Below are 24759 nucleotides of genomic sequence, written 5' to 3'. Positions count from 1 at the left end.
AGGGTTTTGTGATGTTTTAATGTTGTCGACGGTATGGGTTAATGGATTTAATGTTTATTGTTTTCATGAATCGGGTTTAGGGTTTAATGTTGTCGGATCTTTTAATACTCTCTGTTATTATGAATCGGGAATGGATTTAATGTTTTCATGCTTAGTATATGTTGGTTTCGTGCTTAGTATTAATGTATATGTTGTGTTCTGAATATATTCTGGGTTCTTGAAAATAAACTAGGATTTCGAAATCTTTTTTATGCATACGACGACGCTTGTTTTAACAAACCGTCGTCTATAAAAATATACCACGACGCTTGTTTTAACTACCGTCGTGGTTCAAGTTCGCTGGCGTCTGTTTCTTGCTAGCATTAGACGACGTTTTTTTAAAACCCGTCGTCTATATATGTGTAAAACGTCTGTTGTTGTTAAAAAACCGTCGTCTGTTTACTATATTATTTGCTATTAAAACCTTATATAATCTGCTATAGTGATAGTCATTGCTTGTCTTTTCACCTTATATATGTTGTGTTCTGAATATATTTTGGGTTCTTGAAAATAAACTGGGATTTCGATATCTTTTTATGCATACGACGACGGTTTTTTTAACAAACCGTCGTTTGTAAATATATACCACGACGTAGTTTTTAACTACCGTCGTGGTTCAAGTTCGCTGGCGTCGTTTCTTGCTAGCATTAGACGACGTTTCTTTTCAAACCCGTCGTCTATATATGTGTAATACGTCTGTTGTTGTTTAAAAACCGTCGTCTGTTTACTCTATTATTTGCTATTAAAACCTTATATAATCTGCTATAAGTGATAGTCATTGCTTGTCTTTTCACCTTATTATAGATAATAGGATATAGTGTCGGAGATGGATAAGTCATGGATGCACTCGGATAGAAGATCGAAGGCATATGAGTTAGGGGTGGAAGCATTTTTGCAATTTTCTGTAGAAAATCTTCTAACTACAACGCATATCCGTTGTCCATGTGTTAAATGTGCGAATTTGAAATTGTTTGGGGTTGGAATTATAAGGGATCACTTATACTTTAATGGAGTTGACCAAAGCTATAAGAATTGGACATTTCATGGAGAACCTTGGGAACCAATTGCAACTAGTAATGCTAGTAGAAATGTTGAAGAAGATGATGACCATAGTAGGTACAGTTTTGTGTCTGAAGAAATAGAGATGGATGATAATGATTTTGGTGATTTTGGATCCGATCCTTATGAGTTTGCTAATGTGATTGGGGATGGAGATCAACCATTGTACCCTGGTTGTAGAAAGTACACCAAGTTATCAGCATTAGTGAAGTTGTATAATTTGAAGGCAAAACATGGGATGAGTGATGTATGTTTTACAGAATTATTGATACTTCAGGGCGAGTTGCTTCCAGAAGGAAATAGAATACCGGCCTCTTTGTATGAGGCAAAAAAGACTTTGTGTGCATTGGGGCTGAGTTATGAGAAAATCCACGCATGCCCCAATGATTGCATCTTGTATAGGAAGGAGTATGAAGATTCAACTAATTGTCCTCACTACAACAAATATGTCTTTTTATGACGCAGATTTAATGACACATTGAAAATACACGTCATTAAATGCCATTATCTATGACGTGTTTTTAAAATGCGTCATCGAAGTGAGTTTATGACACGGTTATCACGACACTTGCTGACTGCGTCATTAAATTTGTTTTCAATGACGCGGGATGTGCGTCATTGTTTCTTGTATATTTAGACGACGCCTATCACACGCCGTTAATTTTTTTTTCTCTATAGCTTGTTGTGAATTTAACGACGTCGTCTACACGTCATGAAACCCCTATACGACGACGCATGATCTGCGTCATAGATGCATCCGAAATTTTTTCTTAATTTAACGACGTCCTCTACACGTCATGAAACAGTTATACGACGACGCATGACTTGCGTCATAGATGTACCCCTAAAAATTTTTTAATTTAACGTCAAACTATTAATGACGCGCGATCTGCGTCATCGAAAGGGGTTTCCATGACGCGTTTCAAGTGTCATTGTTATTTTTTTTTAATGACGCGTGTTGTCTGTCATGGATTCTAGTGCTTTTAGACGACGTTTGGTCTGCGTCATTAACTTAAAGACGTGTCTGCCGCGCCATAGAATTATTTCACATGACTTGTAGTCTGCGTCATAAATCTAGAATTTGTTTCCCTATTTTATTTTCGCGTCCCGCCTTTTGTTTCACCAAAATATTGGCGCCTTATTTTTTCACAACTTTTTTCCAGCGTCTTTTTTTTTTTTTTGGGTCTGATATTTTCCAGCGTCTTCTTGCTCACCCTAAACCCAAAATTGATTTTTTTTTCTTCTTCGTTCTCAGTTCTCAGACCTTCTTCTTCGTTCTCAAACCTAGCTCAAGGTTAAATTGATTTTTTTTCTTCTTCTTCATTCTCAGACCTGGAGTCTCAAGGTAAGCACTCTCTCTTCCACTCTATCTTGGTGGCTTCTACAGCAAGAGGAATTTTAAGCTTTCACTCTCTCTTGGTGTGTAATTGGCTTTTGAATTCAATTGAAACAGAATTAATTCACCAAACTTCTTCCAGAATATTCTTAAGGTGTTACTGTTCTTAATTTTTTGTTTCTCATGAAGTGTTGGTCTACTTGTGATTGGAATTGAGTGAAGTTTTGTTTTTGTTTCCTCGATTGATGTTTGCTTTTGTTTTTGTATTCATTGGGTTTGTTATCTGTTGTGCATATTAAGTCTTGCACTTTCATTGGGTGGATTTTTTCTAGTAACCGTTTATATTTATTTTAATTATCTGAATTATACAAAGCAACTGTCATGGGATTGTGTTTCTATACATATATATTATCCAGATTGCCTTTTTTTAAGTACAATGACAGATAGATTTTCACATCAGTTTATCACCTCGGTTATCAAACTAATTCTAGTTTATGATAACATCACATGTGTTGTTCTTTTACTAACTATGACTATTGTCATATTCCAGTTAGATAAGAAAGACAATTCATTAATTACTATGGATAAAAGCTGGACAACTTTCCCAAGGTTTCCCCAATCTCTAAATCAATAGAACTATAGAGGAATTATTAAATTTAGTTGGTTAATATAAATTTATTTTTTGTGTAGATTTAGTTATCAATACCAACATGGAGTGAGAAAATTTATTGAGAATGCTAAACATTATGCAAGGAATCCTGATATGGTGATATGTCCTTGCAAAGTTTGTAAAAACCTTTGCTCTCAAACAGATAACATATTATATATGCACATGCTCAAGCATGGTTTTGACCCTCTATACAAGGTTTGGATCCTTCATGGGGAACAAGTAAGTACTTCTACACACGTTGAAGATTTGGAAATGCATGCCCAAACTGAAGATTATGAAATGCCAGAGGCACATAGGATGTACAATGATGCTTATATTACTTGTGATGGAGCTGGAAAGTCAACAGGTGAAAGTGTAGAGGATTGTTACAAAAAGAAGTTGGATGAGGCCCAATGCCCTTTATATACAGGGTGTACGAAATACACAAAGCTATTGGCCACCACATACTTATACAAAATTAAAGCTATAAATGGCCTTACCGATAAGGGATTCAACGATTTTCTTGAGGCTATTAAGGATATGTTACCAAATCCAAATGTTCTTCCTGATTCTTTGTACACAGTAAGAAAGTTTCTGAAAGAGTTTGATTTGGGGTATGAGAAGATTGATGCATGTGTTAATGATTGTTGCTTATTTAGAAAAGAACAAGAGCATATGGAGATTTGTCCTAAGTGTGGTGAGTCGCGATGGCAAGTAAACCCACGAACTAAGAAGACTAAGAAGGGAGTGCCTGCGAAAGTTTTGCGTTACTTTCCTTTAATACCAAGACTGCGAAGAATGTTCAATTCACCAGAATTAGCGGAGCAATTGACTTGGCATTCCACTCACCATAGTCAAGATGGGAAGATGCGTCATCCGGTTGACTCAGTCACATGGAATGTGATTGACCAAAAGTGGCCCAATTTTGCTGGTGATCCAAGAAATCTTAGGTTTGGGCTTGCAACTGATGGATTTAATCCCTTCAAGAATCTAAGCTCTCAATATAGTTGTTGGCCAGTTGTTCTAGTCATTTACAATCTTCCACCAAGTATATGTATGTCACAACAAAACTTGTTGCTGACTTTACTTATTCCTGGTCCAGAACAACCAGGAAACAACATAGATATATATTTGCAACCACTTGTGGATGACTTGAAGGAGCTATGGACCAATGGGGTCGAGGTCTATGATGCTTTTAGAAATTCCCTTTTCAACCTTAGAGCTGCTTTGTTGTGGACAATAAATGATTATCCAGCTTATGGCAATTTAGCTGGATGTACTACAAAGGGGGAATTCGCATGTGCTGTTTGTAGTCCAGATATATGCTCTCAATGGTCATCATTAGCAAGAAAGACAGTGTACTTGGGTCATAGACGTTTTCTTCGACCAAATCACCCATGGCGCTCAAAAGCAAGCTGGTTTGATGGAACCAAAGAAACAAGGAGGGCACCGAAACCATTGACTGGGAATGATACTTTACGTGCTTTAAGTGGCTTCACCAATGAGTGGGGAAAGTCCCAAAAAAAGAGAAAGAGAGCCCAAAAAGGTTATCCATCTAAAATATGGAAAAAGAAGTCAATTTTTTTTGACTTACCATATTGGCAGGTTAGTTATTTTTATAATATCATACATTCCTTGTAATTAGTTCATTACTTTTAAGCTTGAACTAAACATGTTGTTTTTGAAATGTAACGTAGGTACTGCCTTTGCGTCATAATCTGGATGTGATGCATGTTGAAAAAAATGTTTGTGAGAGTTTGATAGAAACAATATTCGATGCTAAGGGAAAGTCGAAAGATGGATCTGATTCTCGCAGAGATTTAGAGCGATTGGATCTTATGGGAGATTTGCCTTTGGAAGAACGAAAGGATAAGTTGAATATTCCATCAGTGCGCTACACATTATCAAAGATTGAGAAAATAAAATTTTGTGAGAGGTTATTTAATCTAAAGTTACCTGATGGATATAGCTCAAATATTGGGAATTGCATTAAAGTGAAAGAATGCAAAATAGTTGGTTTGAAGTCCCATGATTATCATGTATTGATGCAACAGTTGTTAGCAGTAGCTATAAAAGGACTTTTACCTGATGGACCCCGAAAGGCAATATACCGTCTATGTTCATTTTTTAATGAGCTATGTCAAAGAGTGATTGATAAAAATACATTGGAAGTATTAGAAGACGAGATTGCAGAAACTCTATGTTTGGTGGAAAGGTATTTTCCTCCATCTTTTTTTGACGTCATGGTTCACGTAACAATTCATCTAGGACGGGAAGCTAGATTATGTGGACCTGTGCATTACCGGTGGATGTACCCTTTTGAGAGGTAATTTATTTTAAGCCTTTATTTTATCTATGCAATACACAATCTAATCAATGATTGCACATTCTGAAAAGGAGTAATTAACTGTTCACTTATTTCCTGTGCAAATTGTTAGATATATGAAGGTGCTTAAAGGGTATGTTAGAAATCGTGCACGACCGGAAGGATGTATAGCAGAATGGGTTCTAACTGAGGAGTGTGTGAGATTGTGTAGTGGATACATTCAACAAGTTGAGGCAGTTGGTACTAAATACCATCGTAATGAAGATTTTGAAGATGAGACAATTATAGTGGGTCGCCCACTTTTAAAGGGGCGTCTAATTCAACTTTCTGCCGAAATGCAAAAAATTGTTCATCTCCATGTGTTGCTTAACAGTACTGAAGTTGAACCGTACATCAAGTGAGTTTGTTAACCATTTAACAGCCCTTTATAGGTTTTATAATCGTTAGTAACTAATAATATTATCATTACCGTGTTCCTATTAGGATGCATAAGAACGAGTTATTGCTTTCAGACCGGCGCTTACTACGAGATGACAATTTGCTAGTTAAAAGGCATTTGGAGACCTTCATTGAATGGTTAAAACACAAGGTTAGAAATGCTTTCTTAATCTGGTCTGCTACAATTGATATAATAGCTGACATGCATATATTTAAAAAAGTCACTTATTCTGATTATACAGATTCCGTTGGATGGTGATACCAACATAGAGTTGAATACACTTCAATGGCTTGTAAATGGGCCTAGGCTTTATGCCATGTCTCACACTGGATATCTTATTAATGGAAAACGCTTTCATACAACTGAAGTTGATAACTCTACACAAGACTATGGTGTTTATCTTGAAGCTGAGACTCTATGCAGATCTAGTGCCAAGGATACAGCACAAGTTGTTGCAAATGTTGATTATTATGGGGTCATAAGGGACATTTTGCTGTTGGACTTTGTCAAATTTAGGTTACCTATATTTCAATGTGACTGGGCCAACATTGTTAGTGGTGTCAAAAAAGAGGATGGCTTTACATTAGTTAACCTTCATGATGGTTTAAGTAAATTCGAAAGAGATCCATTCATTTTAGCATCTCATGCAAAGCAAGTGTTCTACTTTAGAGAAAGTGAAACCTCACATTGGTATACAGTACTAAAGGCACCACCAAGAGGCTTTCATGACCTGGAGGAATTTGATGAGAGTGTTTATAAATCATATGCTCCACAAGATGCATCTTCACTTGACATAGATGATAGGGACAATGCTGATAATTAATTGTTTGTATTCCATATATGAAATTAGTTTCTTTTCCTATTGGCATTACAAATTTCGTTTCTGTTCATATTACTACGTGCTATATATTTTATTTGTTTATCAAAGTAAGACCCTTGCATTTTTTTCTGCTTTTAAGTTGTAATGCTATCAACTGCAACCACAATCAGTTTCTTTAGTTACAATGTGCTAATACTATTTTCTATTGAACTTATTGTGCTGACATGTTCTTTGCTGTTTTGATTGTGTTGGTTTTCTCTTAACATCATATTACTAATTAGAAAACTGGACATGTTATGGTACTTTTTTTTTTGGGGGGGGGGGTTAAATGGCAGATTTACACTTGAGATGGCAGATTCTGTTGGAGGGAAGGAAAGACCTAGATGTGGTTTGAGAGAAGGAGCTAGTTCTTCCAGAATAGCTGATGAGTGTTCTGAATCTACACCTCGAGAAGAAACTATTCCCCATTCTATGAACAAGGAAAAGAAGAAGAAAAGAGGTAAAACAACATTGCAAGTTATTCCAACGGGAGAAAAATATCGCAAGAAAATTGAGTGGAATGAATCTGGCCAACCTGTTGGTGAAGTCTCAGTGAGGTTTAGTACAACCCTTGGGGTTATATAGTAAGGGAGTGTGTGCCAATAAACATAGAGTCATGGGACCAAGTGACACCTTCTATCAAAAATCGAGCTTGGACTCTCCTGATGGTAATATAAGTCTTTCTTAATGTGCATTTACGTTATGAGGGATTTGAATATTTGTTCTTATAGTTCTTGATTTGATACTGCAGCAAAAATTCATAGTGGAAGATTGTCACAAGAATTTTATCTTGCGCATGATGGATAAGCTTTGGAGAAACTGGAAATCTGAACTATCAGTGCAAATAAGAAGAATTTTAGAAAGTAGGTCAGATGTAGCACGTCATATGGTTCTACTCAAGCCTAGTGATGCAGCACAGGAAGAATGGGATGCATTTGTGGCAGAACGCATGTCAGATAAGTGGAAAGTACGACCAGAAATGTATCATGCTTTGTAATAAAAAATTATTGTTGTAAGATTAAGGTTACATATATGAAGAGATATATATGATCCTTTGCAGGAAAAAAGTGATAAAATGAGAGCAGTACGGGCAAGACAAACTATGCCACACACACTTAGCCGAAAAGGATATACACGATTGGAACATGATTATGTGAGTAGGACTTATATTATCTTTTCTGAAAACTTATTTATTAGATCTTTTTGATTTATTACTAATTCTTTTCTATGCAGAAAACTAATAATCCAGGTAAAACTTTAACAAGGCCTGAATTATGGATAATCGGACATGAGCCAAAGAAAGCAAAAATGAATGATGTTGTAGCTGCTGCAATTGTATGTAATATAGATGAATTCGAAATTTAATTGATTTCTTAATGCATGTGAAATATAATATAATTTCATGTCTTTGATTTATTTGTGTAGGAAAATATCAAGGAAAAAATGGCAGAAGCTCCAGCTTCTGAGAATCCCATTTCTATTAAAGAGGATGCATTGACTCAAGTTCTTGGTAAGGAGCACCCTGGTCGTGTTAGAGGCCTTGGATTTGGGGTTACACCTTCGCAGGTAGACGCTCAAATTCAAAACAATTCTTGGAAGCAGTCCATGATTACTCAAGTGGCAGCATTGACAGAACGCCAAAAATTTCTAGAGGATTTTATCATGGAGTTTAGGCAAAACATGGTAAGTTGCTCTAATTCTTGTAGTTCTAGTAGTTTTATCTCAATGGTGCATTCTCATATTTTAAATATGCAAATCTCTGTTTAGAAAAAGACTAGCAATGCTGATGGAGTTGCACAAAGTCCTGTTGGACCATCACAGGTAAATACAAATAGTCAATTATTAAAAATTACATATCCACCTAAGATTGTAGAAATTATAGTAACTTCAGTTTTTTGATTTATTATCAGTCCCCAAAAGGCAATACTCAAGTGCCTTCTAATCTAAACCTTACCAATGCAAAGTGCAATCTGCTAAATTGGACTGCAACAGGGCAAGTAGTTGCAAGGGCAGAAATTGCATCTACTGATCCTACTTCAAAAGTACATCATATTGTACTTGGGCCTGATTGTTATAAAGTTTGGATCAAAGAAATTTTAGTCCTCGAAGTACCATTGTTTAGGAGTTCACGTGAGCATTTCTTTCTTGATGATGCAATTGGAAGCATAGTTGCTTGGCCGCATAAGTATATCAGCTTTGACTAAAGAAGTTTGAGGTAAATTCGGAGTCAAAATCATTTCTTCTATAATATATGAAGGTCTTTCTACCACACTTGTGATTGTCCATTTGTAATTTGTTTATGAAATATTGGCATTAATTGGCTTCTACATGCACTAAATAATTTGGTATTCAAATCTTAAACTTGCACATGCAATTGAAATCTTATTAACTGCATTATCTTAGAGTTGTATACTTAGAAATGTCAAATCTCTGTTTGCAGAAGAAAAGAACCTTGTATATATAGAGTTGTATACATCTGTTCTACATGGACACTTGAGGGGTAATTAAGAATCTATATAGTTTTTTATATACTGTTACATGCTGAGCTTTGGAAGTCTGTCTTTCATAGGTGAGAAAAAGGTTACCACAAAAAAAAAAACCAAAGAATTGTAAAGAAGGGGCAAGTTAGATTCTTTGTGAACTCATTGTTTAGTCTCTTGTGTCGTCTCTCCCCGTGCTTAAACCTTTTTATTATCTTTCTTCTTCTTTTTTTTTCTGGGTTCTTGGTCAATTTTAACTTCATTCATGAACTTTCGGTCCTTTAAATTAGTTTTGTTGGATTCTCTTATTCTCTTGTTTTATTTGGCAAGATATTTCTATGTAATGAAATTTCCCATTTGGACCAAGAATTTACAGACCTGGTTCATTTTCATTCATGCGTGCTTGTAATTTCTAGACCTTCATTCTCATTTTCTGATCTTTTGTTTTAATGCAGGTAATAATGGTTGTAATTATTTTAGTACCATTTGCACCTTCTTTTGGACATGAAGCATCACATCCTCTCAAACTATCATGGAGCTCATCTTTTTGGATGTTTATTTTGTTTTGGACAGTGCAAGTATCAAATCTTCTCATACTTCATAGGATTGACATTATGGGATTAGTTAAAGACAATTTTTAGACTTGCCATGATGTACTAGAATCATATTGAGTAATATTAATTTAAAGTATATTAATTAGCCTTTATGTCTTCAGTTTTGCTTCTATATATTAATTTCTTTTTGTAGAATTAAAAATGATGGGATATATATATATATATATATATATATATTATAATTTTTAATTTTTAATTTTTAAATTTCAATGACGTCTAACTGTGTGTCATGAAAAATATTTCAATGACGTCTCAGGAACGTCGTTAAGTTCAATGACGTGCATGTTGCGTCATGTAAAGTGCTAATAGACGGCGTTAAAAGGAATGTCATATTCTTAATGACGCCTAATGGACGTCATTAAAACATCATTCATGACATCGTGGATGCGTCATAGAAAGTATAGGACGACACAGGGACCACGTCATTGAAACATCATTCTATGACGCGTAACAGACGCCATGTTTTTAAAAAAGTTTCCATGACCCCCCCATTCTACGACGTGTGTTACGACGTCTCGTCCGCGTCATTAAATGCCTTCCATGACGCAAATCAGACGTCGTGGAATGGTTTTTGTCTTGTAGTGCCTACTTGTGGTATCTCAAGGTGGAAGGAAACCAAAGATGGATTCTTGAAAGAGGGTGTGGCAGCGAAGGTGTTGTGGTATTTTCCTCCAATTCCAAGGTTTAAAAGGATGTTTCAATCACATGAGACAGCTAAGAATTTGACTTGGCATGTTGCTAGAAAATCAATTGACGGTCAGATGTCTCATCCGGCGGATTCCCCGTCTTGGAAACTTGTTGATGATAAATGGCCCGAGTTTGGTAATGAGCCGAGAAACTTGAGATTGGCTCTTTCATCTGATGGATTTAATCCCCACAGTTCTCTAAGTAGCAGATATAGTTGCTGGCCAGTTATCTTAGTTACATATAATCTCCCACCATGGCTGTGCATGAAACGAAAGTTCATGATGTTGACTTTATTGATTTCCGGTCCTAAACAACCCGGAAATGATATAGACGTCTACTTGGAGCCTTTGATTGATGATTTAAAATCTTTGTGGGATGGGATTAGAGGAGTGTATGATGCACACATAGGAGAATATTTTACACTCAGAGCTGCATTACTGTGGACCATTAATGATTTTCCCGCCTATGGAAACTTATCTGGTTGTGTTGTTAAAGGATATAAAGCTTGTCCAATATGCGGCGATGATACACCTAGTCACAGGTTGAAAAATGGCCACAAAATTTGTTACATTGGGCATAGAAAATGGTTACCAATTAATCATCCATATAGAAGGCAACGTGCAGCTTTTAATGGGAAACCTGAATATGGCACGCCTTTGGAGCCATTAAGGGGAGAAGAAGTGCTGCATATGGTTGAAGATATTAATTACATATGGGGATCGAAAAAAGGGGGAGGTGGAGGTGAAAATGATGGTGACAGAGTTTGTTGGAAGAAGAAGTTAAAATTCTTTGATCTTGTGTATTGGAAATACCTTCCAGTGAGGCATGTCCTCGATGTTATGCACATTGAGAAGAATGTTTGTGATAGTATCATTGGTACATTGCTGGAGATCCCTGGAAAAAATAAAGATGGGATTGCTGCTCGGTTAGATTTATTGAACATGGGGGTCAAAACTGATTTGCAACCCGAGTATGGAGAAAGAAGTACTCGTTTGCCTCCAGGGCCTTGGAATTTGTCAAGAGCAGAGAAGAGAGCGGTTTGCAATTCTTTCTATGGTATGAAGGTCCCTGAAGGTTATTCTTCAAATATAAAAAATCTTGTATCTTTACAAGATTCAAGACTTCTTGGCCTTAAATCACATGATTGTCATACCTTAATGCAACAATTGCTCCCTGTGGCAATTCGTTCTGTTTTGGAGAAGCCTGCAAGGTATGCAATAACTCGTTTGTGCTTCTTCTTCAATGCTATATGTGCAAAGATGGCTGATGTTTCCAAGCTCGATAAGTTGGAAGAAGATGTAGTAGTTACTTTGTGTTTGCTTGAAAAATACTTTCCACCTTCATTCTTCGATATCATGGTTCATCTAGTAGTACATCTTGTGAGAGAAGTTCATCTATGTGGGCCAGTTTATTTTAGATGGATGTATCCGTTCGAAAGATATATGAAAGTTCTAAAGGGGTATGTTCAGAACCGTACTCATCCCGAAGGTTGCATTGCGGAGCGTTATATAGCTGAAGAAGCTGTAGAATATTGCACTGAACATTTATCTGATATTAGTACAATTGGAGTGCCATCAAGTCAGAAGATAGGAGTTTCAAAGCCATTATCAGGTTGCACAGTGAGCTTAGTTGATCGGGACCTGTTGAACCAAGCACATCTATATGTCTTGGAGAATACGGAGGAAGTTCTACCTTATATCGAGTATGATTTTTATTCCTTAAGTTTCCATTTTAAATTATTCCTTATGTTTATCTTATATGTTTGGGACCGTAATGCTTGAATTTTTCGTGTCATGTAGGGAACATATGATCCACATCAAGGCCGCTTATCCAAAATTTAGAAAGAGAACAAAGTGGCTGCAAGATAAGCACAATAGCACTTTCATTCAATGGCTACACTTCAAGGTATATGTTATTCAATAACATATTGGACTTTTAATTTTCTTCTTTCTATGTTAGATTGAATTAAGATATGATTAATTTGCAGGTTCAAAGTGAACTTGATGAGGGAGGCAATCATGGGGTATCAGAAAATTTAAGGTGGCTAGCAGTTGGTCCAAACATGGCAGTGCCATTATATAGGAGCTATCTTATTAAAGGTGTTAAATTTAACATCAAGGCACAAGATGATGTGCGGACAGTTCAAAATAGTGGAGTTTATTTACTTGCACATACCATGCAAGTTGCTAGTGCCAAGGATAAAAACCCAATTCTCTCAAATATGGGTTTTTATGGTGTCATTCAAGAAATTTGGGACCTTGACTACCAAAAGTTTACAATCCCAGTCTTTAGGTGCGATTGGATAGATAGTACTTCCGGCCTTGTAGTCGACGAACTTGGATTTACCCTTGTAGATTTGAGTAAAATTGGACATAGGAATGACCAATTTGTTTTGGCTTCTCAAGTCAAACAAGTATTTTTTGTTGACGACCCGATGCATCATGGTTGGTCGGTAGTGTTATCAGCGCCTAATAGAGAATATAATGATGATGTTATTGGTCATGATGTCTTAGGTGATGTGAGAATTGAGTGTGAGCCATTTACTAGAGGGATGCCAAATGTTGACACATTTGATGAACTAGTGGGTGAGTTTGGGAGTCAAAATATTCGAGATGGGTGTGAAGATATATGGATTGAATGATGCTCTTGTAATTTATGAAATTATTTATGCCCTAAACAGCACTACTGTATGACATTAATTTTGCAATAAATTGTAATGTGTTTTCTTCACTTTCATTATGCAGGTTTTGGACACAAAACAATCAGTACATAAAATACTGGTTCAGTATTATAAAACGACGGTCCTTATAAAACTGTGAAAAACAGACGTCTGTTGCCATAAAATTGTCAATAAAAAACGACGTTTTGGAGCATTCAACGACGGCATTGAATTTACCGACGTCTAAAAGCGAACTAAAAGTGAAAAAAGACGACGTTATTGTGAAACAGTTATTAACGATATCACGTCGGAGAAGGATAAAGAGCCGACATGTAATTACAAATAACACGACTTCAGTACAATAATACCGACGTCTAAAAGGACAGATATCGAACCTGAACGTTACAAAAGACGACGTCTTGGATGGATTAGACGACTATTATTTTACTAAAGACGACGTATAAATAGGGAAACACGGCTGTCTTTTACATGATCACGACGTTGTATATCACATACTACGTCGTTTATAGAAATAAATATGTCGTAAGTCATAAGCCTAACATATTTTCCACGTCGGTTATGTAAATATATAAGACGTAATAAATATTAATAACGTCGTATTTTATTTATTTAAAGACGTAGTATATACATACACACGACTGCGTTTGTATAAAATAGGTCGTCTATTCTTCTAAATGAAAATTTTTTGGTTCATTTTTCAGTATACAGACGTCGGTTGTTTTTGTAAATGACGTTGTTTATTATAACAACGACGGTGATTTACCTTAACCGCTATTTCCACGTCAATATTAATGGAAAAAGTGAAGTAACAATACTATTTCACGACGGTTATATAAATATATTCGACGTCGTATGATTTAATAACGTCATATTTTATTTATTTAAAGACGCAGTGTTTTCTTTTACACGACGAATGTTGTATAAAATAAGTCGTCTATTCTTCTCCATGACAATTTTTTGGTTCATTTTTCAGTGTACAGACGTCGGTTTTTTTTTGTAAATGACGTTATTTGTTATAACAACGACGGTGATTTACCCTAACCGCTATTTCCACGTCAATATTAATGTAAAAAACGAAGTGGCATTACTATTGCACGATGGTTATATAAATACATTGGACGTCGTATGATTTAATAACGTCATATTTTATTTATTTAAAGACGTATTGTATTCTTTTACACGACGGAGGTTGTATAAAATAGGTCGTCTATTCTTCTCCAAGACAATTTTTTGGTTCATTTTTCAGTATACAGACGTCGGTTGTTTGGTTGTTAATGACGTTGTTTGTTATAACAACGACGGTGATTTCGCGTCGTGGTTTTACTTTGCAAAAGACGTCGATCGATTTTACGACGGTTTGAAAACCAAATTCACGACGGTGAATTCCCGTTGTCTTTTGCCTTTTTTGTAGTAGTGTCTCTTCTTTCAAAGGGGTTTAGATTGAAACCAATCTTGAGAATCTTGTATTAGCATCCTTGTATTCTCAAGATACTTCTTCTCATCTCAAGGTTCTATTGGTGTGGAGACTTAGATGCCATATACTTTTGTGGCTCACAAGGAGGAGAAAGATCAAGAGGAGATCAACTAAGGGAAATCATCAAGAGAAGACCAAAACACAACTTGGTTCATATTATAGGTTCAAGGGTAATTAGAACTTATCCCTTTCTCTTGATTTTTCATTTATGAAAAACATATCAATGTTCATGGCTTAAGATACTTGGAAGAAGTTTTGTTTTGAATTTAAACAACCACCATATTCTTCCGCTGCGATTAATTTGATTAAATGCATGTTTAATATTCAATTGAACTTCTTAAAAATGTTTTAAAACTAACACTCTTCCACATTTCAGACCACTTATCAAACAAAAATCCTTTACACTGAATTGAGCAACGTTTGACCCTATTGTATAACTAAGGCCCATCATGTCCTTTATACCAAGTCCTCCGACTCGCCGGAGTGCCAAACCATGCACAATTTGACCACTAAATGCAATTTTATGGAGGCCCAGCAGGTGCCCAAAATAGCCATCTCTAAATCTTTTCATAAGCGACTCACTGAAATGCGCCCCCAAATTACATAGGACTGTTTGCGCCACACACAGATTATTCACCCTCACAGAATAGACCTCTGACTCCGGGAAACAAAACTCAAACCCAGAATCCATTTTATACCTGCAACAGATACCTTTTGCTTAAGAAACAGAAGTGATACGTGCTCACAATATTATGACCACATTAACATACAAAAGTGATACCTACTCACAATATTATCTACACATTTTCAAACCTACAAACACTATTTTCAACACATTACATAATTGATACCTACTAACAGAATTTTCAACATATCAAGTTACAAAACTGATATACTATTTTCAACACATTAAGATACATAATTTCACCTACAAACACTAATTTCAACAAATTCAGATACAGAATTGATACCTACTACAAGATGCATTGATCCTTATGCATCCCAAATCATCTCATATTCAGAGTTAAGATTCAATTTTCTCTTATGCGTTCTACTTCTACTGGTACTTATTATTTTTTTTCCAAGCCCCATTAAATCCCTAAAATTATGCCCTATACTCACACCACTACATGGCCAAAGCAGGATTACAATGAGGAACAAATGAAGATTCCTGGAATTTTACGAAAACACAACAAACAACCAGAATGCAAACAAAAATACGAAGTAGAAAACACAACACAAATTACTCAGGCCAATTAATATTTTTGCAAACACATCCGTACAGAGACAGACTACTCTTACCCAGAAAATCAAAGCCCTAAAATCCTAAAGCAATTTATATTAACTGAATGCAATATAACATGCAAACTTTAATATCAAAGAGAGAGAAGGAATTCGACAGAAACGTACCAATTCAGACGTTCAGATGAGAAATACTAGATGACGGAGGTTCTGCGACAACAAAAGAGCAAGTCAAAGAGAAACAGTAGACCAGGGAGTTTCTGCGAGAAGAGATGAGGAATACAGAACTTGATGTCTGGTAGGTATTTGGGTGTTATGACTAGGGTTCATTCATAACTCCATTGACAAGAAAGGCGCCATTGTCAGGAATAAGAAAGGCGCCATTTTTTCGAACCAGGCGCGACTTGACACCTTTGCTAAGGGGGAACTGTAGCCTACCTGTTTCCACCGTAAGCTTGCTTTTTCTCTTAAACCGTTCAGATGCATTTCCACGGCTGCGATTGATTCTTATATAATGTTCTCACATAAGCGTTCTCACCTGATCTGAATTGAAGTTGAAAGGGGGATATGAACCCTCATCGAAAAATATAAGCCCACTACCTTTTCCTTTATCTTGATCATTTATTATTATTATATCTATGTTATTTAAATATCCTTGTTGACTATAGAAAGTTCGTGGAACTTATGATTGTACTTGTGGCAGGTGAGATAAAAATTTGGGAGAATGCATCTACAGTAGGACCACTTTAATATCCTTGTTGATTGTTGATTTATATATTATATTACTACATGATTAACGGATTTGGTTTTTATTATATATGGTTCACCTTTATATGGAAATGTGACTATAATATGTTGTATAGTATGTTGTATAGTATATATAGAGAGAGAGAGAGCTTCTATTGAGGGATTCCTCAAATTAGTTTATTTAAGGGACACCTTTGTAGGGCCCACTTCACATTGTATTTCACTAATCCAAATCATCTATGTTTTAGATAATCATTCAAAGATCATCTCTACAAAAAATCACTTGAATTGGATATCGTTTGACCACTCAATTGTGTTATTGAAATTTTAGTATTTTCCTGAAGCATCATGTTCATTGATTTTGTAGGATACAATTGATGTTGAAACATTTTTCGATTTGTCTAATTTTTTGCAATGATGATCTAAGAATGAAGACCTAAAAACAAGATAGTTTGGATCGTTGAAAAACAATTCATAGGGTACCCTAAAGGGCGTCCCTCAAACAAAATTATTTTAGGGATCCCTCAATAGAAGGAGACTGTATATATATATTAGCTGGTGGTTTTATCCCCACATTTACTTTTTATTTAAAGTAAGGAGTAGAATTAGTACTCATACAAGCACATTTATTTTATCATACATTTACTTTATTATTTAAAGAATGGTGTGGAATTAACATCCATACATCAAGCAATTTAATTTATGAATTTATTTTACCGCACATTTACTTTTATTTAAAGTGTGGAGCGTGTTTATCGTCCATACTAACAATTTATTTACAAGCAATTTATTTTTTGAATTAATTTTGTGTTATGATGAGTTTTATAGCATACGCAGATCAGGACTAGAAGTTCCTTAATCCTCATCATACAACTACATCAGGACCTGAAGATCCTTGATGATAATAATGATATGAGACCTGATAGTCTCTACAGTACTATATTTGTAAACAAGTGATCGACCTGAAGATCCTTGATGATGATAATGATATGAGACTTGATAGTCTCTCCGGTACTATATCTGTAAACAAGTGATCGTACCCGAAGATCCTTGATCCTTAACATGTAAATAAGGACTTGAAGTTTCTTGATAATGTGACAGTACCGTATATGTGAAAAGTGTCGTACACATGAATGGTAAATGCACTGAAAAATGTATGAATAGTAACCATATAAGTAAATAGTGTTGTACACATGAATAGTTACTATATTGGCAAATGTATTGTATGCATGAATATACATGTATCCATGAGTTGATGAATAGTATCATATACATAAATAGTGACCATTTTGGGTGAACTGTTGCCATTATATAAAAAGGAACCTGCAATTCTTAACTTTTAGATCACAAATTAAATGAGATGCCACAAGTTCGTCAAAGCATGGACAATTATGTAAGGGCCTGAAGTCCCGTAATATGAACATGAAACTATAAGAATGTCCATACCATGAGAATATATAATTTTGACTTGAAGTTCAAAAATCAAAAAGTATCAAGAACCTAAACTTCCAACAATTAAGTGGACAATCCTTGAGGTTTTATTCCAAGCTATGGCAAACCACATGTTTATTTGGCAGAAGAAAATGATGAATTTAACAAAGCTCGATTTTGTTACAATCGATACCTCAAGGAAGAATCCGGTTGTTAAAGATTCACCGAGAAATTATTAATATCACGATGTTTGTGCCTAATAAAATCTCGGCCGAGGAAGCTGACCAAAGGAGGCTGGCCGAAGGAACAACAACTCGGCCCTAGCGTCTATCCACGGCTGTCAAGTTATCATTCGCTTCCTTTTGTTAAAAACAAAATTGAGCTTATAATTCAAAGTCATCACGGCCTCGGTAATACTGGCCGAGGACAAACTCCTCAGATACACGGCCAAAGTAGGAAAATCAAGTGGCGTCGCCACGTGGCATCATGGTCCCACACTTCATTTAATGAAGTAATGCCTCTAATCACAGTAGAGAGCCCATGATCCACATAGGAGCATTTAATGAGCCAAGAAAGAGGGGACGTGATTGAAGTCAAATATGACGAATGGAATCAGGGATTAGGTGCGAAAATCCCATGATTTTGAAAGGCTAGGCCACCAACCATCAGACCAGGGCATTAAATGCTCCTCCAAGGCCCGATGCTACACACCACCATGCTTCACGTTCCCAAATGCCGACTTGACTGCCCACTAGCTCTGATCAATCTCACAGTGCAGATTTTCAGCTTCATTGTCTCCTCAAGACCTTCCCTATAAATAACAAGCTCCAACTACATTTAAAGGGTTCAACACCAAACACAAGCCTCCCACGGAGCAGATTATATTTTCATGTAATTTACTTCTTGTCATTTATCTTCTTGTAATGCATTTTCAATACTTTTACTTGCTTTCTTAGGAGTAGTGGTAGTTTGTAGGAAAATCCATTCATCAATATATCATACGACCCTTGATTTTCAAGGCGCCGGAGCACCACCCTTGTTACTCTTCCATTCATCTCATATATCATACAATCGTCGCCACCTAAGCGACGCGCTGGAGCACCGCCAAAAAACCACCATCAGCACTACCATCAACGTCCTTGTAGCTCAGGCCGTGAACCTGACGGCCGAGATCAGTTCTTCTCTCGGCCACAATCACTCTGATTAGAAGTCAGACCTAAACAGGCGCACAACTCATCTATTCACCCAGCCGCATCATTCTCAAACGCACGGTAAACCGTGCTGGCACACCCGCGCACAAACCATTTGGTACCAGAAGAAGGATGACCTGTGTTGACACAGATCCCCTTGGCCCGGAACACCAGGCCGTGAGATTCGCGAATGCCAACACTTTTTGGCACGCCCGGTGGGATTCGCTTGTAATATTAGGAGCCTTATGGTGGAAACTAGGTCACAAGCAAAGCTCAAGAAAAAGAGAACCGAGATGACTTTGGAAATTCCAGAGTCAACCTCGCCAATATCGACCGAGACCGAGCAAATGGCAAGCATCTCGATAGTGATGGCCCGTACGGCCGAAGCCATGCAAGAGCACTCGCAGATGGAAGAGTTGATGGCTAGGCAAACCTACAGGATAGAGACCTCCTTTATGGCCGCGATGGACAGAATTTCATCGGATTTGCGAACCCTCTTCCAAGAAAGGGTGCCGATTGCTTCACCCTCGACTCCCCCTGGAGCCGGACAGAGAAGCTAGGGTCAAGCCTTATGGTGAAGGTAGCAGGCTCGGCGCTGCTGGCCGCATACCGGCGTCGAGCTGTGGTCAGCATTCTCAGCCGCCGATGAATAGTTGGGGGCAGAGACGCCGCACGGCCACATCAGGTTAGCTGTGGTGTTAGGACAGAGTAGCCCCACGCACTCCACTGTCCAACAACTCGGCCCTGTCTATACCCTGGCCGCCCAAGCACAGCCCGGCCCAAGCAATGCGTCCACAGGATCGTTATAGCAGTACGGCCCGAATGGTTTGGCCATTGTGCAGCCATCACAGGCACCGATGTTTCCGGTGGGCTCCCCGCTTCAGTGCGGTTCGGCCATCCTGACGGCAACACAGACATACTCGGGTTCCCACTACAGAGTGGTCCAAACCGACAGCAGGTGGCCACGCCTTTGCGGCAGGTAGACTATACGCACTTCGGCCAAGCCCATAACGCTTACCAAGTGCAGTTCGGTTCAGTCACCACAGCCGGGCCCATTGTTCAAATGGCCCCACAAATAAGCCCACAGAACGATGCAAAACAGGTCCTGCGGCCGTTTGCGGCCCAACCAGAGCCACCTCATCAGGGGCTTCGAGTCGAGGACGTTTGACGAATGATCGAGGACGGCCTGGCTCAAAGATGGACGAAAGCACCAAGGTATACTAAGCCATACCCACCAAAGATCGACCGAACTCTCCTTCCCCGGAACTACCGACTGCCAGAATTCATGTTGTTCTCCGGGGATGGACATACTGTTGTGTAGATTTCAGCTGCACCAAAATGGATTCAGCTGCATCCTCAACTTGTGATACTCGCAAGTGCACGAACCGTTGGTAGTTTAGCGTATGTAAGTGCGAGGTTGATTCCACAGGGATTGGTGATTGAATGATCCAATTCAGTTTTCCTACACAAAACAGAAACAAAAACAAAGAACATGAAAGAAGGAAGAAAATAAGAAAGTAACTCAAGCAAATAATTTCCCAAGTTCAATTTAGATTAATGGATTGATTCTAGCTAAAGTATGATTAAGCCATGGTGTGTGGTCATAACCTTGTGTGCCTAATTCCCTAATTTGATCATTTGTTGTCTAACCTAAAATTAAGCATTAGGAACCCATTAAGCATAGAAGAACATTTTAAACAACCAAGCATGTATCTAATCCCTGTTGTTGAATGTCCATACATACTCTTCCTATTCATAGTTCAATTCGAATTAAAGCATGGTGTATACTCTTAATTCAAACCAAGATAGCTAACATGCAAGCCTAAATGGTGATCAATCATTCAAACTAGCATATTAACTTATAAGCATAATGAATAAGAACAAAAACCATAATTGAAACTTGGAAACTAATTAAACTTGAATACTTAAGAAAGAATGTACATTACAAGAAAAATAAATTACAACTAAGAAAACATTAAAGAAAGCTAGATTTGAGAACTAGAAAGCAAAACTAAGAGAATTTGAGGGAGAGAAGGGAAGGGAGCTCTAGAGAAGTGTTTGAGAGCTCCCCCCCTTGGGGTGTGTTTACAAGCTTAGAGAACATCCCTATTTATACGCCTAGGGGAAGTGAAAATCTGAATTTGATATGGCTAATGCATACAACACTTGTATTAGAAAATATGAATTGGTTGATGCACTTGTATTAGAAAATCTGAATTGGTTGATGCACTTCACCAATAAATCCCACCAGCAGCCCTAGCTCATCTTCATGTCACCATGACCAAGCTTCCAACCAGCTACAATAGCTCATCCTGAGGTCAGCATGACCAGCAACTTCAAGGGCTTACAAATTGGGCTTCTCTTAAGCAAATGACGACTTTAAGCACTCCAAATTGAAGGTCAGAATGTGTCTGATCCAACCACACAAGTATTGGCCCAATCCAAGCTTGGATGAAGAAGTTAAGGCCAAAACAAATTGCTAACTCGTTTTGCTCGCTGACAAAAATCCATCCTGAGCATGGTTCTGTGTTTGCTAGGTGGCAGACTCCATATGTATCCAATGGGGCTGATTTTTGGATATATTATAGTATACACCCATTGGAACAACTTTCATGAAGAATGTGGCCTCATCCGAGCTGTGTAGGTTACTGAAACAAAGCTTGCAATATGACCTACGGAACTGGACTGGCAGGGGGCTGTAGCCAAAATGAGTTTGTCTTTAAGCACTTCTTCCCTTTATCCAAATCAGGCTTTAACATGCATGGATTGCATCATTTCCTATCCAAAGCCATCATTGTTACCTAAAGCTGAAAGATAAACACAAAAAGGATTAAAAGCACAAGTTTAACTCAAAAACATAACCAAATCATAAGCTAGAAGGGTACAAAATGATATACAATTATGAACCGATCACATACCTCCTCCATCGAGCACATAGGTCGTTTTACGGCCCAATGTGGGGAGCCTGACTCGGACGCCCAGAAACTCCGATTGTTCGTTCATTCATTAACCGAAGCGGTGTTTTCCTGGTTTATAAATCTTCTACTGAATTTGGTAAGGGACTGGGCTGACATGGACAGGATCTTTCATGAACACTTTTACCGGGCTAATCGGGAGATAACCGTAGCCAAGCTGGCAAGGATGAGTCAGGCCTCAGACGAGACACCCCGTGATTACTTGCAGCGGTTTAAGACGTGCAGGAATTGGTGCCGAATGAACCTATCAGAAAGGGAGTTTGTCAAAATGGCCGAAGAAGGGTTAGAATTCGAGTACCGGAAAAAGTTCCAGGGGATCGAATTCTGGGACATGCATGACCTGATCAGCGAGGTGGACAGATACGCATCCTTATTGAAGGAGGAAATGCAGAAGAAAACGGCCTCAAAAGGGACGTATTACAAGAACCCCATCGTCGGCTACGCCGAGGCAGACGGTCTAGTCAAGGCCGAGGACGGCGAGATTGAAATAAGCTCAGCCGAAGTCAGCATAGATAAACCGTTCATCTGTAAGGAACTTGTCAAGGCCTACAACAGCCGAACCAAGATCCTCAACGCCAAGTTTGCGGCCCGAGAAACAAAGGCCTACACCTTCGACCTGATGAGGGCCAAGGCTATCTTCGATTTACTATGGATCCGAAAAGATGGTTAAATTGTCTTCCGGTCATAAGATCCCAAAGGACGAGGAGCTCAAAGGGAAGACATTCTGCAAGTACCACAACTCCTGGTCCCATAGCACGAACAACTGTATCGTCCTACGGGACGTTATTCAGAAGCTGATAGACGAGAAGAAACTCCAGTTCTCAGAGTGTCTACCGCGCAAATCTCACGGCCTGGAGTTCCGGGCCGAGGGGATATGCGTTGACACGCGGCTTCCTGCTTTTGGGTGCAGTGCGGTTGTGTGCGGGCGTGCCAGCACGATCTACCGTGCGTCGAGATGTTGATGTGGATGGAAATGGTTAAATGGTGCGCCTATTTGAACTCGTCTTCTAATCAAACGATTGTAGCCGAGAGAGGAACTAATCTCGGCTGTCAAGTTCATGCCCTGAGCTACAAGGCCGTTTAGTGGTGGTGTTGGTGGTGGGTTTTGGGCGGTGCTCCGGCGCGCTGCTCAGTGAGCGACGGTCGTATGATATATGGGGTGAATGAGCGAATAACAAAGATGGTGCTCCGGCGCCTTGAAAATCAAGGGTCGTATGATATATTGATGAATGGATTTTCCTTACAGTCTAACACTACTCCTAGGAAAGCAAGTAAAGATATTGAAAGTACATTACAGGATAATATAAGTTTGTTTGTGCCTAATAAATCACGGCCATGAACTGGCCGGAGGAGCCCCTTTCCTCGGCCCTTGCACTTACTCGTAAAACTGAAACGCAGCGTTCCGCCAAGGTATTTGGCCTTCCTGAAAACAAAAGAAATGTTACTAAGGCACGATCATCTCGGCCTCGTTTATAGGCCGAGGCCGAGGCCGAACAAAATTACGGCCAAAGGCATTAATGGCAGATCATCACGTGACAACAGGGCCACATGCTTCATTTAATGAAGCAAGGCCTCTGTTTATTGCAGCAAACCCACTGGCCACGAATAAGCATTTAATGCACGAGGGAAGGTGGGAAGTGACTGGAGTCAGGATGTGGAGACAGAAAACAGAGTGATTAGACGTGCACATTCTCACAAGAATCCTTGCAGCTTGAGAGATTAGGTCACCAGCTATAAGAGCAATAAATGCGTCTCCACGGCCAGAAGCGCAGAACCCACGATCAGGGCGGCAGCCGAGATTCACCGGGATTCATGGGGTCACACCACCATACTTCACGATCCCAAATGTCGATTGGACTATCCACTTGCTCTAATCAGACTCCACTATGCAGGATTTCAGCCTCGATTACTCATCCAGAAACTCTTCCTATAAATACAAGGCTCAGGACTACGTTCAAAAGGTTCAAACACCAAACCCAAGCCTCCCACGGAGCAATTTATATTTTCCTGTAATGCACTTTTAATATCTTTACTTGCTTTCCTAGGAGTAGTGTTAGATTGTAAGGAAAATCCATTCATCAATATATCATACGACCCTTGATTTTCAAGGCGCCGGAGCACCACCTTTGTTATTCGCTCATTCACCCCATATATCATACAACCGTCGCTCACTGAGTAGCGCGCCGGAGCACCACCCTAAACCCGCCATCAACATCACCATTAAACGGCCTTGTAGCTCAGGCCGTGAACCTGACGGCCGAGATTAGTTCCTCTCTCGGCCACAATCGTTTGATTAGAAGTCAAGTCCAAACAGGCGCACCATTTCACCACTTCCATCAAAACCACATCTCGACGCACGGTAGACCGTGCTGGCACGCCCGCGTACAACTGCACCGCACCCAAAAGTAGGAAGCCGCATGTCAACGCATATCCCCTCGGCCCGGAACCCAGGCCGTGATATTTGCGCAGTAGACACTTTTGGCACGCCCGGTGGGATCACTTGTCAAAACTTATGGTGGAAACTAGGGCACA

General features: G+C 38.5%; 3 protein-coding genes and 1 pseudogene across 3 annotated transcripts; all 4 read left to right on the top strand.

The window, feature by feature from the left end:
• Positions 1-1240: 1240 nt before the first annotated feature.
• LOC148296457 (uncharacterized) lies at positions 1241-13129 on the top strand. The gene is made up of 4 exons (XM_088248911.1): positions 1241-1526; positions 10384-12190; positions 12288-12393; positions 12476-13129. The coding sequence occupies exons 1-4, from the start codon at positions 1337-1339 to the stop codon at positions 13127-13129; spliced, it is 2757 nt and encodes a 918-aa protein (XP_088105037.1). The 5' UTR covers positions 1241-1336.
• LOC148296458 (uncharacterized) lies at positions 2964-6671 on the top strand. Its single transcript, XM_088247898.1, has 6 exons — positions 2964-3043; positions 3125-4688; positions 4781-5409; positions 5522-5806; positions 5893-5998; positions 6090-6671. Exons 1-6 carry the CDS (start codon positions 2964-2966, stop codon positions 6669-6671), a joined length of 3246 nt encoding a protein of 1081 aa, XP_088104024.1.
• Positions 7017-8911, top strand: LOC110759320 (uncharacterized; annotated as a pseudogene).
• Positions 13130-22153: 9024 nt separating the features above from the next.
• Positions 22154-22897, top strand: LOC148296456 (uncharacterized). The gene has a single exon (XM_088248533.1). The coding sequence runs from the start codon at positions 22154-22156 to the stop codon at positions 22895-22897; it is 744 nt and encodes a 247-aa protein (XP_088104659.1).
• The last annotated feature ends 1862 nt before the right edge of the window (positions 22898-24759 follow it).

The sequence above is a fragment of the Prunus avium genome, chromosome 2 (assembly GCF_965620075.1).
Source record: "Prunus avium chromosome 2, drPruAviu1.hap1.1, whole genome shotgun sequence".
In the NCBI taxonomy this organism is placed as follows: domain Eukaryota; kingdom Viridiplantae; phylum Streptophyta; class Magnoliopsida; order Rosales; family Rosaceae; genus Prunus; species Prunus avium.
The sequence above is the reverse complement of the archived record's forward strand: the minus strand, read 5'-3'. Positions and strand labels throughout refer to the sequence as shown.

Bases quoted from the DNA above. Each gene is read 5' to 3' on its own strand.
- LOC148296458 (XM_088247898.1), top strand. From the start codon at position 2,964: ATGACTATTGTCATATTCCAGTTAGATAAGAAAGACAATTCATTAATT. The intron at 5,410-5,521 runs GTAATTTATTTT...GCAAATTGTTAG, and splicing joins TGGATGTACCCTTTTGAGAG to ATATATGAAGGTGCTTAAAG. The intron at 5,807-5,892 runs GTGAGTTTGTTA...TGTTCCTATTAG, and splicing joins GAAGTTGAACCGTACATCAA to GATGCATAAGAACGAGTTAT.
- LOC148296456 (XM_088248533.1), top strand. From the start codon at position 22,154: ATGAACCGATCACATACCTCCTCCATCGAGCACATAGGTCGTTTTACG.
- LOC148296457 (XM_088248911.1), top strand. From the start codon at position 1,337: ATGAGTGATGTATGTTTTACAGAATTATTGATACTTCAGGGCGAGTTG. The intron at 1,527-10,383 runs GTCCTCACTACA...TTTGTCTTGTAG, and splicing joins GTATGAAGATTCAACTAATT to TGCCTACTTGTGGTATCTCA. The intron at 12,394-12,475 runs GTATATGTTATT...ATTAATTTGCAG, and splicing joins TTCAATGGCTACACTTCAAG to GTTCAAAGTGAACTTGATGA.